Source organism: Kwoniella bestiolae, chromosome 3 (genome assembly GCF_000512585.2).
Source record: "Kwoniella bestiolae CBS 10118 chromosome 3, complete sequence".
NCBI classification, from domain to species: Eukaryota; Fungi; Basidiomycota; class Tremellomycetes; order Tremellales; family Cryptococcaceae; genus Kwoniella; species Kwoniella bestiolae.
In genome coordinates this window covers 2,142,027-2,158,759 of record NC_089243.1, presented here as the reverse complement: position 1 = coordinate 2,158,759, position 16,733 = coordinate 2,142,027, and the positions used below count along the sequence as shown (strand labels likewise).

Below are 16,733 nucleotides of genomic sequence, written 5' to 3'. Positions count from 1 at the left end.
ATAGTCTATGAGATGAGAGAGGAATGTTCCCACACCCAAAACCACCATATACATCCCTCTCGCTGTCATCATCATTGTCATATTATCTGACGCCTATCTCTCTTCCCAAGTCAGACTGGACCAGCGACACATAACCCAGCATGCCACCTCGTAAAGCCAAAGCGCAACCACCCGCTCGACCACCCGCTCGACCACCTCTGACCGAGCAACCCCCAGCCGACACCAACGTCCCTGCTCCTTCGTCCAAACCCACAGCGACCAAGGGCAAAGGCAAGAAACGAGATATCGACTCCCTCGTCGAAGCCGTACAATAAGAGACGGAAACCCCCAATCCTCAACCCCTGATCAATGACCTCATCCAATCAAAGATCGATGACCTAGTCTCAGAATCTGATGACGAAGACGATCCATCATTGGACATTATCAAGTACTCCCCCGCGCAGATCCGTAACAAGATCCGATCGTTCATCAACTCGGGAGAAATGAAGGTATATGAATTCTGCGATGCGATAGGAGTGAGCAATAATGCGTATCAGCGCTTTATGAAGGAGAGCGGTCAGAAGGGTCAATGGAGCGATACATATCCTGGGGCACATCGGTTCTTCGTCAAGCGCGAACGCAAGGGGATCAAGATCAGTAGGAAACAGCCTCCAACTAAGAAGGCTAAGACCGGCGATTCAGCCTCAGGGGATAAGGAGAAGAGCAAGACCAAGACGAAGAAGGAGTTGGAAGAGGAATATGACGTGTCGTCCGTTACTCTGGAGGGGGAAGATCATCCAGGTGGAATAGTGATATTCGATACGTGCGATGATGTGCGGACCAAGCTTGATGCGCATCTTAGGAGACCGGGAGTAACAATGGCAGGGTTTGGGAGGGAAATAGCCAAGACTTTCTCCAAGCAGACCCCTTCGCAGGATGTGACTATCCAACATAAACAGATTAAGGATTTTCTGGAGAAACATGGTGCCAGGTCGGGCTGCACGTCCAAGGTATTTTATGGTGCCTACGTGTTTTTCGAGAAATTACGTATAAAACAGAATAAACCGAAATCGAAGAAGCGAGAGGAGATGGAGAAAATTCACGGGAAGAAGGGAATGGACATCAAGACGGATCAGAATCATATGCATTTTTGGGCAATGGCGGGGGAGGTCATTTATGAGGATAGTTATGGGTGCTCGAATATTATGAGGGGGGGTAAAGCGAGTAGGATGAGGTGAAGTGATTACGATTAAGCGAGGTTTGAAGGTCGGGATGAGTAGTCACGTTGAGTTCGGTGAGTGGAGATACCCTACTATGACTTGTCTGCGGGAACACTTTGCAGTGGGATGGCGAAGGTACGTCGGACGTCGGACTAACATTGCTCCTGCAGATACCGACGTCTCACGTTTGGTCCCCGACATCAATACCAAAATACCAGATTCCGAAAGTTTTGATGCGAGATCTGAAACGCTGGACGAGGACTATTGAAGGCAGAGCAGGAGACACCTCATCAGGTATGGGGTGTCATGATCAGATCAGCTTTATGGATATTGCAGAAGAAGTCTAACAATTCCGTTCAACTTGTATGTCGTTGGTAGAATGGTGGAGAATGAAGCAAAGTTATTCGAAACCAGTGGTCTGCAATTCTTCAGTACGACGATTGCACCACTATGATACATACATTACATCGCATCTATATATCTATGGTTCGTGTCTTCTGCTCAGCAGAAATGAGTTATTTCGTGTGTCGGAAATATCGAGTATGACTATGTTATGTTATGCCTGATTCGCCTCCGTGTGTATGCTACAATCTTACCGTGCATGTACTCAAGAGTATCCCCTTCCAGTCCAATGACCGTGTCCAAGCGTGTATACCAATAAACCCAAAATTCACAACTTCCCTACCACCCTCCAATTCTCCCACCTTCCTCGAACCACCCTTCCTCAAAACCCTCAAACACCCCTCCCTCCTCCTCGTCCACACTGATCGTCTCTGGCCATTCCACATCCCTTAACTCCTGCGGGGTATGGTCGTGCCAATCTAAATCTAGACACATACCCCGTGCTTCGCCCATGTATACCCATGAATGGGCGTAGTTCAGTGATGGGTTGGCGGAGTAGTCGTTTGACATTCGGCGCTGGGTTGGAGGTATTAGCGAGGTAGATGGGATGGAAAGGTAGAGAGAAGGGAGGAGGGACTCACAATGTGTGTGAATAGGTTGCCTTTGCCTAATCCACTTGAGCCGAGATGTTTGAGCAGGTTTCTAGGGCAGACAGAAGTCAGTATTTGCAGTATACATTATGAGCAATAGCATGACGGGAGTTCCGTATATGAAACGTGATTTGGGGGGATGATGAAACAGTTTAACGGAGGTAACCACACTCACGAGTGCACGAACAACGGAGGCGGTCTCGTAAACCCCTCGGGCGTATCCAAATCATATTGCAGGACGGAGCTAACCAAGTTCATATATATCAATATCATACATCGGCGAACCAGAAAGAGAATCGAAACAAACTCCAACTCACTGTCCACAAAACCTCCCACCCTCATAATCGTTCCTAACACCCAACGCAGACATCCACCTGGGCGAGACCCCAAAATCAATCCCAAGAATCCTAAAAGCCCATCTGAACGTATCTTTATCCCCTCCGCACATCTTGAACCAAAATTCACGTTCGTGCATCATCTCGCTCGCTATGACCAGCGCAACGAGGTTCAACCCGTCATTACCTGCCTTATCAATTACGATCTGACCGCTCTCAAACGTCCATAAATTCAATGAACAGGTATCTCCAATCAGACGCCAGATAGCATTGTCGGGATGGTCCTTTGAGAGGTCCGGCCAGAATACTGCGCGGCCGTTGGAGGTGTAGATGTCGGAGTCGAATAGGTGGACAGGGGATCGCAGGGGCACGTTGTCGGAGTCGAGGTATAGGATTTCGCGGAAGGATGATTGGACAAGGGCAAGGCCTTTGATCTGGGGAGGGGGTTAGCTAAGTTCGGGACGAGACAGAGGGAGCACGAGCACGGCGTGTAGATTAGGTTATATGATGCTCGATGATGAAATACTCACCTGCCAGTTCTACTCGCACAAATCACCAACCCCAAACATTAGCACTTTTCACTTTTGCATGTGAGGGTGTATATCACCCACCTTCCATACCCCCGAGACCTTCTCCAGGCCCTTCGCTTCCCTCAACGTAGCACCCAGCGCTTCAATCTCATCCCTCTGACCTCTATCATGTAGCTCATCGGAATAATGGAATACCTCGATAGGAAGGTCGACGCCGAGTCGTCGTAGGTGTTTGATAGCTGTTATAGTCCGGAGTGTTGTGTCCTGGAGAGACAGTCAGAGTCAGGTGGCTGGACGAATCATCAATACGAGAGATGAGACAGAGGCGAAAAGACCAAAAAAGTGGTACAAAACGAATTCCCTCTTATACATCTCATACCAGCGAAACCATCCCGACTCACCTGATTCCCACCCGTCAAAACGATCCCCCTCCCCCTCCCCTCACCCTTGTTTCCCAGTATCTCATCTCCCTTGTTATTCCTATCCTCCAACCACCTAATCACACCAGCCCTTCTAGAAGCTATCTCCTGCGCAGTCACATCCTCAATCCAGAACTGCGCATCTCCATTATATTGATCTGGATTCACTAATTTATCGCTCAACTCTCTTGGACACCCCTCGTAGTTTTGCGATTTCGCATCGTCATGTGAGAGTATTGGACGGATTAGAAAGTCGTTGAGCTTTCGAGAGAGGAGGTAAAATTTTGGATTATCCGTAAAGGTCGATGGAAGGGACAAGGTGGGGAAATATTCAGAGTATATCGATGGTAGTTCTTGTAAGATTGGTTTGGTCTGTATTACTTCCTTATCCTCGTTCTCCACTATATCTATATACCCTTGTTCTTCTTCCTGCAGGGACGTTGTTATCCTATATCCTGCTGGATGATTATTGCTAAACGTATATAAAAGCGTTAAGAGCAATCCGAGCAATACCGCATATCCTAATGGTGTAGGATGGAAATTCCGCTTGATCATCCTCCTAATCCACCTCTTCCTGCTACTCCCGCTTGGTGAGGTAGGCGAAGGTAAGAACTCGTGTTGAAATGGATTACTAGGCGAGGGGAGTGCGAAACTGCCGCTATCTGGTGTGGGCAGTAGTTCTGATTGTGCGTGTGGGTGTGAGATCTTGGATGTTGAGGGGGACCGAGAGCGGAACGTGTTGGTGGGTGAGGTCACTGCCAGGGCGTTGCTGTGTGTATGTTGGAATGAGGGAGAGGTGGATGGAGAGGATAGGTCGATATGCAGGTTGAGGTTGTTTCTCTTATTCACATTGCTTGAGGATGCCATCTTGGCTGGTAGGGTATTTATAGCTTGTTGATATGGTGAGACATGTCAGGTCCGAGCTAGTACTGTACCAACTTACTGCGGAGTCATATACTACGGAGAAGCTACAGCTATTCTCATAGATTGTTATATATATCAATGATAGTGAGAGTGTATGTACAATGGTTCAACTGGACTGTGCTAACTGCGGCACTCTCTTCGACATTCATGCTCACTCTCGCTGGAATAGGATTGCATAATAACACAACATAACAGATTGACGATAGAAGAAGGAAGGGCAAAGGGGTACTCGTATGACGCCTCGCTGCGAATATTTTTCAAATTTGGTACAGTACACGTTTTCAGGGGGGAGGATCAACGTAATACCTTCTAGAACTCGCAATTCTGCGCAGGTAAGGTGCAAAAGGTGATGGGTGGAATGAAATAGGGTGAAATCCAGAGACATGGTGACATACATGTACAGGGAAAGGGGAAGGGAAATCTCACATCCTCTACATAGATCATTCATGCACTGCGCTCTTACTCTGCTCTTCACGACCGATTAGCACATACAGCACATGAACTTGCATGTCATCTATCTATTATACTATACACAAGTCACGATCCCATCTAGTATCTGACATCCAAATTTGATCAATTGAATGAACCGTACCATTTATCTATCCGAACGTAAAAATACAACTACAACCTAAGATACCAATATCATCCTAAAACCCACCATTCCCTTGTGCCCCCACGTTCATCCCCGACTCGTCATTGTTATCCCCTTTCGCGAGATGTTCCAGAAACTCATCCACGTTGAAATCGGGATCTATGAGCTGTTCTCCTGTGCCTGTGCCCATCTGTCCTCCTAGACCTGTACCATCCCCACCATTGACATTACCATTGGGCAAACCACCATTCACTCCGCCTAAATCCAAATCCCCATTCAGGTTATTCTGCCCATTGGGCAAGTCCAACCCCATCGACCTAACCAACGAATCTATACTCTCCTGTAATTGGTCCACACCGCCGTTGACCCCAACAGCATCCTGATAGGACTTCATCAGATCGTTGGTACTTTGCATCAGACTGTCCTGATTCGGTAGGGGCGAGAACAAAGCCAAGGTAGGATCTAACGAGGTTGAATCGCCTAGTCCGTTTATGGGATTCTGGTAATTCTGATTCTGAGTTTGGTTTTGGTTCTGTTGAGGTGTAGGTTGCGGAGTAGGTTTGGTAGATTGTAATGCCTGTCCTTGTACGCTATTGTTCAGCGAATTCAGGAACATCTGAGCGGCCGCTGGAGATTGGATGAGAGATCCGATGGTAGTTTGCAATAACGATGGGTCGAGATTATACGCCGACGCTGCTGCTTCTGCTGAAGTCGGACTGAGCAGAGGTTGGGACGATTGAGGGTTGAGGTTGAGTTGCTGGTTGAATTGAGGATTTGGTGCATTGTATCGAGCGAGGGCGTTATTGTCGGATGGTAGGAGATGATCAGTATCGGACAAGGGCGAGAGATGGTTTGTACCGAGTGTTTGCTCCCCAGCGCCCGGGGTTAGACCTTTCGAAGCTGCTCGGGAAGTGCCGGTGGGCGTGGACGAGTCATCTTCCGTAGGGAGGGTGGTGAATCTCTGAGCGGAGGATGACCACGATTCGGGGGTGGTAGCTGATCGTTTGAGGGTTGGCATGGAATAGGCTAAGCGACTCACTTCAGTCAGTATACTATACGCAAGAGATCTGGTGAAAGCTAGATAAAACGTTTACTCACTCGACCCAATCTCAACCAACCTATCATCATCGTCCTCGTCATCGACACTCGGACCATTCTGAATCATCCTATCTATACCCATCCTCTTCCTCTTCTTGGCACTTCCTCCTACATTCTCTTCCGACCCGCTATCCTCCCTCGGTCGTCCAAGACCACCCCGCTTCATAGCTTCTTTCAACCCCTTCAACCCTTCACCCTGAGTTCCAAACAGCTGTTCAAGGAACGAAACGATCAAATCAATCGTTTCACCATGCTTCCGTTGTTTCTCCTGCGTCTCATACGCCTGTCTCCATAACGCTTCGTTCGATGCTTGGAGTTTTCGCAGGTCCGCTCCGATGGTAGCTTGAGTTTGTCTTATCGCGGCAATACCAGAATGTATAGCATTTATATCCAACACCTGGCCTGGTGGGCCGACCAGCTGATTCGCCTCTCCCTCGACGGACCCATCCGTGATGAGGTATTTCCCTGGTGGGGCGGTTGTAGCTGCTGCTGCCTGGGTGGCCGAACGGGTGTTCAGTGACCCCGAGCCGGTGGAGGGTGCGGGCGGTTTTTCTGTACCTGGTCGATTGTTCTTACGGGTCACCTTGACGAGGAGGTCGGGCTGACCTCGTTTGAAGAAGGGGTTGGCAAATTCCCAGAGCTCGACGGGGGTTTCGTTCTTCAATGCGCCGGATTGGAGGTGGGGTACTTTGTCTGCGAAAGATAAGATGGGGATTAGTTCGTGGAAGCATTATGTAGTTGCAGCATCAACTTACGGAAACCGTACCTATATCAAGACGAAAATATCAGCATATATCTCATATCACAAAACCTGAGATTCACGATAGAATCCACTCACATGTTCAGCTGTCTCACAAAACTCGAAAAGTTGGAATGCTTGAACCACCTCGGTAACAGCTCTCTCCCAAACTGCTCAGCATTCGGTACTAAGGTAGTATAAAGGTCAGTACTGACCACCTTGGATATTACGCTGATGTACGATAGGACGGCAGCATTTAGTCGAGATTTAAACGGAAGATGTTCTCCATCTTCCCCCCTTCCATATGCACATATCATCCCAATCTTCCTCCTCCTATCCCCACCTAACGACACACAACCACACTCTAGTACAAATAAACTCACCAAAGAAGCTATCCCCATTATCCGCCCAATAGATCAACTCATTAACACTCTCATCACTGACCATCGTATAAAGCTTGTTCAGAAACGCCGGAACCTTTAACACTTCTCCATTTTCGTCGAGGCTCATACCCGGTTTCGATACCCCCGAAGAGGTCGTGGTTGATATGGTCGGAAGAGGGTTATTGAGCGATTTGAGAGGAGAGGGAGGTTCAGATTTGGGTGAGGTGGATGATACCGTCGATACTATTGAGGATGGTTTGGAGGGTCCTGCTACGGCGTAGAGGTTTGTCGTCATCCTGCGAGGTTGAGGGTTTGAAAGGAAGACAAGGGTCGAGTCGAGGAAAGTCAGATCAGGAGAAAGCTTGCGTGTATGTTTCTTTTTCTTTTTCTTTTTCTTCTGTTGACTGCTGCGTTTCTCCCTCTTGCGCCGGGATGTGTAGTTGTATTTAGATGCTGCTGATACTATATATAATGATACTTGATGATATCTGATGATATAACGCTGTGTCGTTGATGAAATGTTGAAATGTTGAATCTTCACAGACGACGTAATTTTTGAAAACAAATACAACACAGTGCGCGTGCCTAATTCCTGCTAAGCAGGAGTGAAGGTCTGTGCGCCTAAATTCAAATCCAAGATTTCGAGATTTCCGAAAAGCCAGAATCTCGGGTTCCATATCGAAATGCTATTCATACATATCATCTCCTACTTTACCATATAATCCAGCCAAGCAATATGAGGCCTACATCAGTCATAGCAGGAGCATCCCGTCTCCCTCTGACACCGAAAAGAGGTAACAAGGATTTCTACAAGGGTGAGTTTGGGACTTTGTTTCGAACGGAATGTCAGATTTTTGTCCAAGAGAAGCAGAACTGACGGTTGTATCTATTGCTCATATAGGCACCGGTCAGTCGAGAGTCCCAGGCGGAGGACATCGTACGGGACCACCTGGTGTGCACGTCGTAAAGGGAAAGGCAAAGTATAGGGTGTTAGATGAGAAGGTCAGGATATTCGTTGGACCAGGTGCGAAGGTGCTAGAGGAGACCGAGGTGGGTTGAGATCACATCTTAAAATTCAGTGTGGTGTGATGTGACGATCACATTTTGATCAGAGACGATGAGAGATTGATCGTTGTATACGGTTCAGAAGGTTGAAAGAGTAGTACCACATGACATATGCTAATACCTCCTCGCCAGCTCCGACCATACGTCGCAACCCAACAGATCCTCGACACCTCCAAAGGCCTCACCAAATTCTTCAACCCCTACTCGAAATCATCATCCAACCGCCCCAAATTCCCTTCCTTCTCCCCCATGCCCTCCCCACCTCAGGTCCCCTCAGCAACATTAGAGGGCGAGATGGAGCTCGGCAAATTGGGTAGAAAGGACTTTACACAGTTTTCGAAGCGGTATCAGAATCTGACGGGGGAGGAGAAACAGGCGTTGATCATGGATTTCAGGAGGAACTGGTTCAATGAGATGTCTGCGAGGTACGGTGGTGCAGGGAAGTCGAACGAGCAGGTGCAGGCGGAGGAGAGGGAGACGAAAGAGTTGGAGGCGAGGTCGGAGGGTGAAACGCAGCAGACGACCGCTTGAGGGATAAGTGGGTTTGTACGATAGTTTGTGCTTGATGCATCTTTCATGGTAGAACGAGCCCAGACTGACATGATAGAACGGGAGGAATGTGCATTGACGACGACCAAGTCTCCAGACGCGGAAAACCTCGATCATTTGGGTGACAGGCCATGTTAGCACGAAATTGCAAGGTCTTCAGTATGGTTGTATATGCCTTCTTAACAGTGCTTGGTCTTAGACCCAAGAGGTTTCATGCATCCACAGTGGATGCTCAATAGTCCCATTATCACCGCTGAACGCAATTTTTGGCCGCAAGTGCTACCTACTCCAGACATACACCAACATGCATCATTATTTGAAATATCTGTATATACACCCCACCTCTAGCTTGTAGAAGCACCGACAGCCTAAAGAACAACCAAAACCATCAGCTTTCGTCCTTGTAACTCTCAAAGATTTGAATACAACTTACCAATCTCTTCAAATGCTCCATGAAGACTTGCAAGCTCACATCATCCGTGAAGATTGCCTGTCCACCAGCAGGTCCAGAACCATACACGCTACCCGATTGATGCGTAGTCGAGGGGTTCAACTTGGAAAGCAAGAACCTAGCCTGCGAACCACCCTGATCACAGACGACATATCGCGGGATAGGTAATCGATCTTCCAGCAATTCCTGAGCATCGGCCACGGGAGCTTCGAGGAGTTCTTTGAAATTCGCATAATCCTCTTGTTCTTGGTAATTCGCCTTACGCCACTGCGCGACGGTCTCTCCGTGGAATATCAGGATGTGGAAGAATGTATCTAACAGCAGAATTACGTCGGGTCGGATAGAAACCGAATCGAGGAGTACGGGATGAGGTTCGGTGTCGAAGCCGTAGGACATTAGGGTGGGTTGGATCATGATTAATGAGTTGTTCACGTCGGCGTCGTTCAGTACGTGTCTAAGTGAAAGTCGTCAGCTATATCCTTGTTCGGGGTATAAAAGCGGACTCACCTATAGAAAGCAGTCTCGTCTGGAGAATTGTTGAACACCTGCAAGAACTGAGATCGTCTAAGATGGAACATGAATTGAGGGTAGATACTGAAGTTCGGACTAAGTTGGAACGACGTCGGATCTTCTTTCCTGTAATCCGCGAATTTCTGACAAAGTCTAATGAGCATTCGGTCCAACCATCTAAGGACGTCTGGCGAATCGTCAATCTCCGCTTTGAACACTGCTATTCTAGCCATCAACACTGCTGCCGCTTCTTGGTCGAACGAAGCGGCGATGGATGGATGTCCGCCTTCTTGGAATGTTCGGGAGATGGTCGTCACTCGTAATCTGTACTGACCTGATGAGTGTTGATAGTGTGTGACGAATTGGATCAGACCCGATTGATTAGGTGATAAGGCTTGTCCTGCAGGAGTGACGACCTCGAAGTATACCGCTAAAGAAGTCTTGGGCGTGAGGGAGCAGACTTTCCAGGCGGACGTTTGACCGATACCAATTTCGGTCTCGCCGACACATTGCGATTTCTTGTTGGCTGAGATGACGTGGCCGATCACTCCGGAGATCTTGAGTTCTTTGGTGGTCTATCGAATGAGGTACGTTAGCAGATACACGTCGTATATGAGAGGGTCCGTACCCACCAGAACATCGAAAGTACCGTTGAAGCCCATCTTGAGGTAACCTTGCTCATCCTTACCCAGAGTTCTCAAGAAACTCTGCTTGAAGATAGCGGTCATGAATGAATCGGAGATGATCATGAAACCGTTGGTGGCGTTGGTAAGAGATTTCATCTCCAACAGACCGACCTGATCAAGACATCCAGCGTAGATATCGATGGCGTGACCATTGGCGGAGGCACGTTTGGAAAGGCCTTCGTAATACTGAGGGGATGTCAGCAAAAGATAGTATATATGAGTGAAGTGCAAGTCCCGACTCACCTTGGTAGCTCGCTTGAAGTGCTTGACGCTATCTCGGTCAATGTCGTGGTGCGATCGGATGGGTTCTCTGAGCTCAGGACCGACTACCATACCGGGACCGTCGGTAGGTGGACCACCTGAGAAGAGCATGATTCGAGCACCGGTGTTGGGGAAGGCGGACTGTGGGGGACATACCATTAGCACAAGTTCACATCAGGTCACGGATTGGTATCGTGTGCACGAGTCAAATATTCTCCCTCATACAGGATACAGGAAATGTTGTATTCGGTTCCTTCACACCAATCTTCAACACTCATTACTCACCTCGAGCAAAGCAGTAGCAACACCCAAAGCAACACCAGTACATCTAAGTGGTCTCTTATCTTGGTCCACAGGCCAAGGATCTCGCTGAAGATTCTCCAAGATGTTGGTCAACTGGAATTCGCAGCTCTCGACCGATTGGAGGAACTTGTACGCAGCTGGAGCAGGGACGGGTTGACCGGGTCTCATAGCTTGGATAGGTCTGTTGGAAGGGTTCAGTCCTAGCATATCGGCGATTTGTTTGGGTTGGTAGTCTTTTGATCCTCTGAAGACGTAGGCTTTGGGGCAGTCTGCGTAGGCTAGCTCGTGGACCATCGCCTGTGGTATTGAACATCAGCAAATTGATGTTCATGAGAGGGAAGCAGTTATAAGGTGTCGGAAGCGGGGACAAGAGGGGACGCAGGGACAAAGATTCAGGAGAGGATATGTGAACCAAGACAAGAGGAGGAACAGAGCACGCACCATAGTACCAAAAGTGATCAACCCAACCAACGCGTTGGGAGGCAAAAGACTCAAGCTAACTACCAAAGTCTCCCTCAAAGCCTTCAACTCATCTTCGTCTACGCATGTGTCGACCACGTACAAGAAGATAGGTGGGATCTGAGCGGGTCGAGATAAGGTGTATTCGATGGTGGTGAATTTGGGTAACAACTCAGGAGGTAAGTTGTTGGGCGAGAGATCTTGGTGATAATGTTGTGGGAAAGGGTTTCGTTGGAGACAGAAGGGACAGATCCACATTTTACCTCTCACGTCGACTTGGCTGAGGGGGTGACGAGAGAATCAGCATTTTCTATCCTATTCATGTCTGCCTTAAGCAGATTGTGACCCTTGAAGATGGTTGATATGGTTTCACGATAGATTATTGATAGCACGATGACACGTCAACAACTCACCAATAAGGGTTCAATATAGCCTTGCAAGAACCTTTACAGGTGACTGGCTCGTACATCACCGGAGGAAGATCTTCTCTCTCCTTCAATGGGGTGTACAACGCCGAGATGGGGACGACAGTTCGTGTAGCCTCGATCCGACTGGATGGCCAGACGTTCCATGAGAGTCTGACACCTGTTGAAGAGTGTTAGCTCTGTATCTCTGAGAGATAGCTTTGCGTAAGAAGAGACTAACCATCTTTGTCTTCTACATCCTCGAATCCTGGTCCGTTCATCTTGCTTTTGCTATTGTTCTATAAGTATGACTGGTGGAGATGGGAGATGGGTATATGCTAGAGGTGATAAGCCAGGTTGTTGAATTGGAGTGAAGGTGTCATTCACAGTCAAGTAGGTTCCACGCCGCGTCTGTCAAACATCACATGTGGCACTTTACAGCCTTATTTTGAATACCACATATATATTTTCACATTCGGTCCCAACACCAATCTCTGTTCGTATAACGGCTAGTATGGCCGCTTGTCACTACTCCCTGTTCGAGCATTCAACAGGGATCTTAGGCCGCGGCAGATCAGAGTTCGATTCTCTGACAGAGAGTAATCTTTTTGTTTTCCTTCTGTCCTCCTCATTGATCTTCGGAAGCTCAATCCATTTTCATGCTTCAGAATACCAGAAGATTGCGAGGAACACCCGTAGCTTGTCACAGAAAGCTATTGACAAGCAGGTGTGCGCAGAGAGGAATCACGACGTGTTGTCTTGTACCGACTTTCAGTGATGATCTATGCCACATTCCACTCGGCATTCGAAATCAAAACCTCGCGTCGATCAGCATTCTTGGTTTGTTAGTTGAATCTGACAGCTTGTTAAGTCGTTACTTTCTGAATGAACACATTCATTCCTCGCAAGGTTCCACGACATATTGAAGCTCACCCAATATAGCTACGGTGGCTGACCTGGTTGATTAGCTACTGACATCTAGTAACGAACGTACAGCACCCGTCGTCAGGATACTATCCTCCATTTAGCTCAATTTGACAACCATGATGAGCCGCACTTCTCTATCGCGACAACGGTAGTCACGATTCCGCGTAATAATACGGCTCGTATGTCCAGTCGCTATACTGACCTCATCAACGGTACACCGTACGATACGACGGAAGGAACGATATCCCTCTATACCGTCTCTTCTGACATTCAAACTATACGACAGAGAAACATCATGTCCAATCTCCCCTAACTCACCAAACGCTATGACCTACAGACTATCGTGAACCGTATAATATATCCATCGACTCAAGATGGGCTGTCCACGGTATATATACAGCTCCTCGCATCTCAAATATTGAGATTCTTCTCCTTAGCCTTCTTTACGCTCACTCTTTCACTTCTAACTAGCCCTGGTTGCTTCTTTGATTTCACTTCGCTCGGTCTACTTATACTTGTTTATTCTATTCTATATAAACTGATTTTCTGTGAAAATCCTTTCGTACCTTCTTTGAGTTTAACTACCTTTTGATTCTAATCAATCCACAATCCGCAACGATGCAAATACAATCTTTATACGCTCTTCTTCCTCTTTTAGTTGGCTTGATGGGTCAGACCGGCGCTGTACCTATTTATACGTTGATCAAGAGGGAGGTTCCGCAAGGTATGTCAACAATCTCTATAATTCGGTATGAGGGGTCGGTTCGCTGATCACGATCGTGTGAATAGAGAAATCCCATGCGAGTGTGTTGACGGCCGTTCAAACGGTTTTGCAACAAGATAACCCGTTGGGTATTGTCGATCCGTAAGTTGAGCTCCTCACTCTCACTATTGCTTTGGGTCTCCCCTGCTTGCATGATTTTTTCATATGCATTTCTGGAAGAGCTGGCTGATGCTCGATATACAGCGTATTCGGTCTCCTCGGTAATGCAGCTGCAGCAGCCGGAGCAGGCCAAGTTATCAATACCGATTGTTTACAACAAGCCACGGCCGATCAGGCATTCACCAATGCCAAAGCTGCCAATGACGTGGCGGGTATGACTGCTGCGTTGACTTATCGTGCGTTGGAGAGAAATACTGGTCAGGTCGGATTGGCAAGTGTTTTGTGGTGAGCAGATTTCCGATTGCTTCCCTTGTGCTTCCCTTATGCTATCGTTGTGGATATCAAACGATTAAGTGACAACGCTGCGTGGTGAGAGTGGTGAGGCCTTAAGCTGATTAACAAATTGAAAATTCAGCACCGAGACCCCCGTCAATCCCGAGATAGCAGCGATCACCCAACATCAAGATCCCGCTTCGGCCGACGCAGCAGCCACTAACAAAGCCATCACTCTCGCGTTGGCGCAGCAGATCGCTGCTGTGGGTGGTGATCCCATGGATGCGCTCAAGAGTGGGACCTTCGCACCGGGAGATGTAAATGATCCGACTGGGAAAGGGAATAGTTGTGATGAGGATGATTGTATCTTTACGCAAAATTTGCTTGTTGAAGTGAGTGCGATCATACGTTCATACGGCGTATCATCTTTCGTAACGCACAATGTATCGTGTATGCTGACTGAAATGCCCGCCCTGACGATTTAGGACGCCACCGAAGAAGAAATCAACGCTGCTGTTGCTGGTATTGCTTCTACCGGTGCCGGTGCTTCCACCGACACTGCCGCTGGAGCAGACACCACCGACAGCGGAGCGACATCAGCCGGATGTCCAGCTGTGGTCGACGATTCGACTTCTGGTAACTCTACTTCTACCGATACAGCTACAGGTGACGGCACTGCAGCCGATACAAGTGATTCAACCGTGAGTGGCCTTAGTATGCAAAAATAGAGAGGACTGAGCTGATGTATGAATATACGCAGGGAGCTTCTACCAACACCAATCCAGCAGCTGGTATAGATGTCGGACAATGTACAGATTTCTCCATAACATTTGCAGGAGGGTTAGATAATAGAGCAGTCGATGAATTCACTTTCCAGCCTGTAAGTCGATAAATAGTGAACAGTAAAACCCATACAGGACGATGAGGTTGATTGGCGAATACACAGACCGATTTGACCAATTTCAACCACGGATCAGCCCTCAATCCCAGCATTATAACCCAATTCATGTGCGACACCTTCGTCAACGCCTGTGCCAACTCCGCTACCACCCGAGACGTCTGTAAGACCGTTGCCGCAGACTTGGATGCGCAGTTGGCGAGTGGTGCGTTGCAGAGGGATCAGGGATTCGCGGATGCGTGGTTGGATGGTGTGAGTGAATTTTTCAGCTCTTCTTCGCAGGTCAGTTGACGGATGGTTGGGTAGCTCGAATCTGCCTTTGGAATTAGTTCGACCGGTACGGGATCTGCGGGGGGCGCTACTGGTGGTACTGGTGCGGTCGACACAGCTACAGACGATACCGCCACCGATACCGATGACTCTACCTCGACCGGTGGGGCTGATTCTGCCAATGCCGCTGCCGGCACAGACGCTACAGGTGCCACAGGTGTAAGTGTAGTAGTGCATATAGTGTACAACATTGCTTGTGCAAAGGTAGAGAACTAATAAACGTGACTTCTTAGACTGGTAATAACGCCGCTGCGACCGGCGTCGACGTTGGACAATGTACGGACTTCTCCCTGACTTTTGCGGGAGGGCTGGATAATCGAGCGGCAGATGAATTCACTTTCCAACCTGTAAGTCTCCGATCCATTGCTTTGGTCAAGTTCGTACCTGAGCAGTCAAACTCATTCGGATGCATTGTCTGGCAGACCGACTTGACAAACTTCAATCACGGTTCCGCCCTCAACCCCTCAATCATCACTCAATTCATGTGTGATACGTTCGTTAACGCATGTGCCAACTCTGCTACCACAAGGGACGTTGTGCGTGTTTCTTTTTCTTTTCCTTTTGTCTGGCCCCGATCAGATAGGGTGGCTAATGCCATATTGGATAGTGTAAGACCGTGGCTGCCGATTTGGATGCTCAACTTGCTTCGGGTGCTTTGGCGAGAGATCAGGGGTTCGCTGATGCGTGGTTGACTGGGGTGGGTTTACCTCCCGATTCGAGTCGTCCTACATACCCCTGGCTAATCATCGTTCCTTGTGATGGTAGCTCGAAGCTGCTTTTGGTATACAATCGACCGGTACCGGTACGGGTAATGGTGCTGCTGCGGCTGCTACTGGTGCGGCCGACGATACAACCGACGATACAACCGACGATGCTGAAGACGGTACTGGTGCTACCGCCAATACCGCAACTGCGACTGCTTCTGCCGACACTGGAGCCGAGACCGCTGCTGCTGCTGGCGATGCGGCCAGTGCTGCTACCGCTACGAGTGTCGCTGACGATACCACTGCCGTAAGTACTTTGTGATCAATGGATATCCCATCTGTTGAATGCTAATCCCAACCTCAGGCATCGGGCGACAATCTCCAAACCTTCTCCGAAGCTTTGAACGGCGTGGCCGCTACTCCCGTGATCAATATTGGAGATGATCGTCCATTCCAAGTCAAAACCGACACGTTTGTCAATTCAGGTGCGGCGTTCCAGAGGAGCTGCGATCAGCAATTCAATGGATGGTGAGTCGTATACCTCAACCTCCTGTGGCGGGGATACAGCTGACGTCTTGTTTTTATGGTCATCCTGATACTTACAGTGCCAATGCCGCTAATTCCGGATCGGGCGATGCGTCAGTAGCTGAATGTTCGGCTCAGAAGGAAAGATGTAGCGCTGCTATCCCCCAGGCTTAGTTGTATTGTACACTCTCACACGCCGAAGTAAGAATGAAGTATGTTCGACGTTGCGGGTGAATCGTTCGGGTAGTTGATTGAGCGTAAAGATGCAGATGGCTCATTTTGATTGATGTGAAG

At 48.4% G+C, this 16,733-nt stretch overlaps 7 protein-coding genes across 7 annotated transcripts; 3 read left to right on the top strand and 4 right to left on the bottom strand.

The window, feature by feature from the left end:
* Positions 1–140: 140 nt before the first annotated feature.
* Positions 141–1,217, top strand: I302_105504 (uncharacterized protein; the record flags this gene model as incomplete). Its single annotated transcript, XM_019195361.1, has 2 exons — positions 141–305; positions 369–1,217. 2 exons carry the CDS (start codon positions 141–143, stop codon positions 1,215–1,217), a joined length of 1,014 nt encoding a protein of 337 aa, XP_019043074.1.
* A 663-nt stretch (positions 1,218–1,880) lies between these two features.
* Positions 1,881–2,639, bottom strand: I302_105503 (uncharacterized protein; the record flags this gene model as incomplete). Its single annotated transcript, XM_019195360.2, has 4 exons — positions 1,881–2,117; positions 2,183–2,243; positions 2,367–2,435; positions 2,509–2,639. 4 exons carry the CDS (start codon positions 2,637–2,639, stop codon positions 1,881–1,883), a joined length of 498 nt encoding a protein of 165 aa, XP_019043073.2.
* A 465-nt stretch (positions 2,640–3,104) lies between these two features.
* I302_105502 (uncharacterized protein) lies at positions 3,105–4,342 on the bottom strand (the record flags this gene model as incomplete). The annotated part of the gene is made up of 2 exons (XM_065870098.1): positions 3,105–3,320; positions 3,458–4,342. 2 exons carry the CDS (start codon positions 4,340–4,342, stop codon positions 3,105–3,107), a joined length of 1,101 nt encoding a protein of 366 aa, XP_065726170.1.
* A 704-nt stretch (positions 4,343–5,046) lies between these two features.
* Positions 5,047–7,506, bottom strand: I302_105501 (uncharacterized protein; the record flags this gene model as incomplete). The annotated part of the gene is made up of 5 exons (XM_019195359.1): positions 5,047–6,017; positions 6,090–6,782; positions 6,845–6,855; positions 6,928–7,015; positions 7,212–7,506. The coding sequence occupies 5 exons, from the start codon at positions 7,504–7,506 to the stop codon at positions 5,047–5,049; spliced, it is 2,058 nt and encodes a 685-aa protein (XP_019043072.1).
* Positions 7,507–7,947: 441 nt separating this feature from the next.
* I302_105500 (mitochondrial 54S ribosomal protein mL41) lies at positions 7,948–8,807 on the top strand (the record flags this gene model as incomplete). Its single annotated transcript, XM_019195358.1, has 3 exons — positions 7,948–8,026; positions 8,113–8,261; positions 8,409–8,807. 3 exons carry the CDS (start codon positions 7,948–7,950, stop codon positions 8,805–8,807), a joined length of 627 nt encoding a protein of 208 aa, XP_019043071.1.
* Positions 8,808–9,169: 362 nt separating this feature from the next.
* I302_105499 (protein transporter SEC23) lies at positions 9,170–12,180 on the bottom strand (the record flags this gene model as incomplete). The annotated part of the gene is made up of 9 exons (XM_019195357.1): positions 9,170–9,193; positions 9,259–9,730; positions 9,784–10,361; positions 10,419–10,658; positions 10,716–10,874; positions 11,019–11,333; positions 11,478–11,775; positions 11,909–12,080; positions 12,141–12,180. The coding sequence occupies 9 exons, from the start codon at positions 12,178–12,180 to the stop codon at positions 9,170–9,172; spliced, it is 2,298 nt and encodes a 765-aa protein (XP_019043070.1).
* A 1,264-nt stretch (positions 12,181–13,444) lies between these two features.
* On the top strand, positions 13,445–16,613 carry I302_105498 (uncharacterized protein; the record flags this gene model as incomplete). Its single annotated transcript, XM_065870097.1, has 10 exons — positions 13,445–13,550; positions 13,616–13,691; positions 13,794–13,994; positions 14,125–14,374; positions 14,468–14,683; positions 14,743–14,862; positions 14,929–15,132; positions 15,976–16,221; positions 16,279–16,442; positions 16,520–16,613. The coding sequence occupies 10 exons, from the start codon at positions 13,445–13,447 to the stop codon at positions 16,611–16,613; spliced, it is 1,677 nt and encodes a 558-aa protein (XP_065726169.1).
* Between the last annotated feature and the right edge of the window lie 120 nt (positions 16,614–16,733).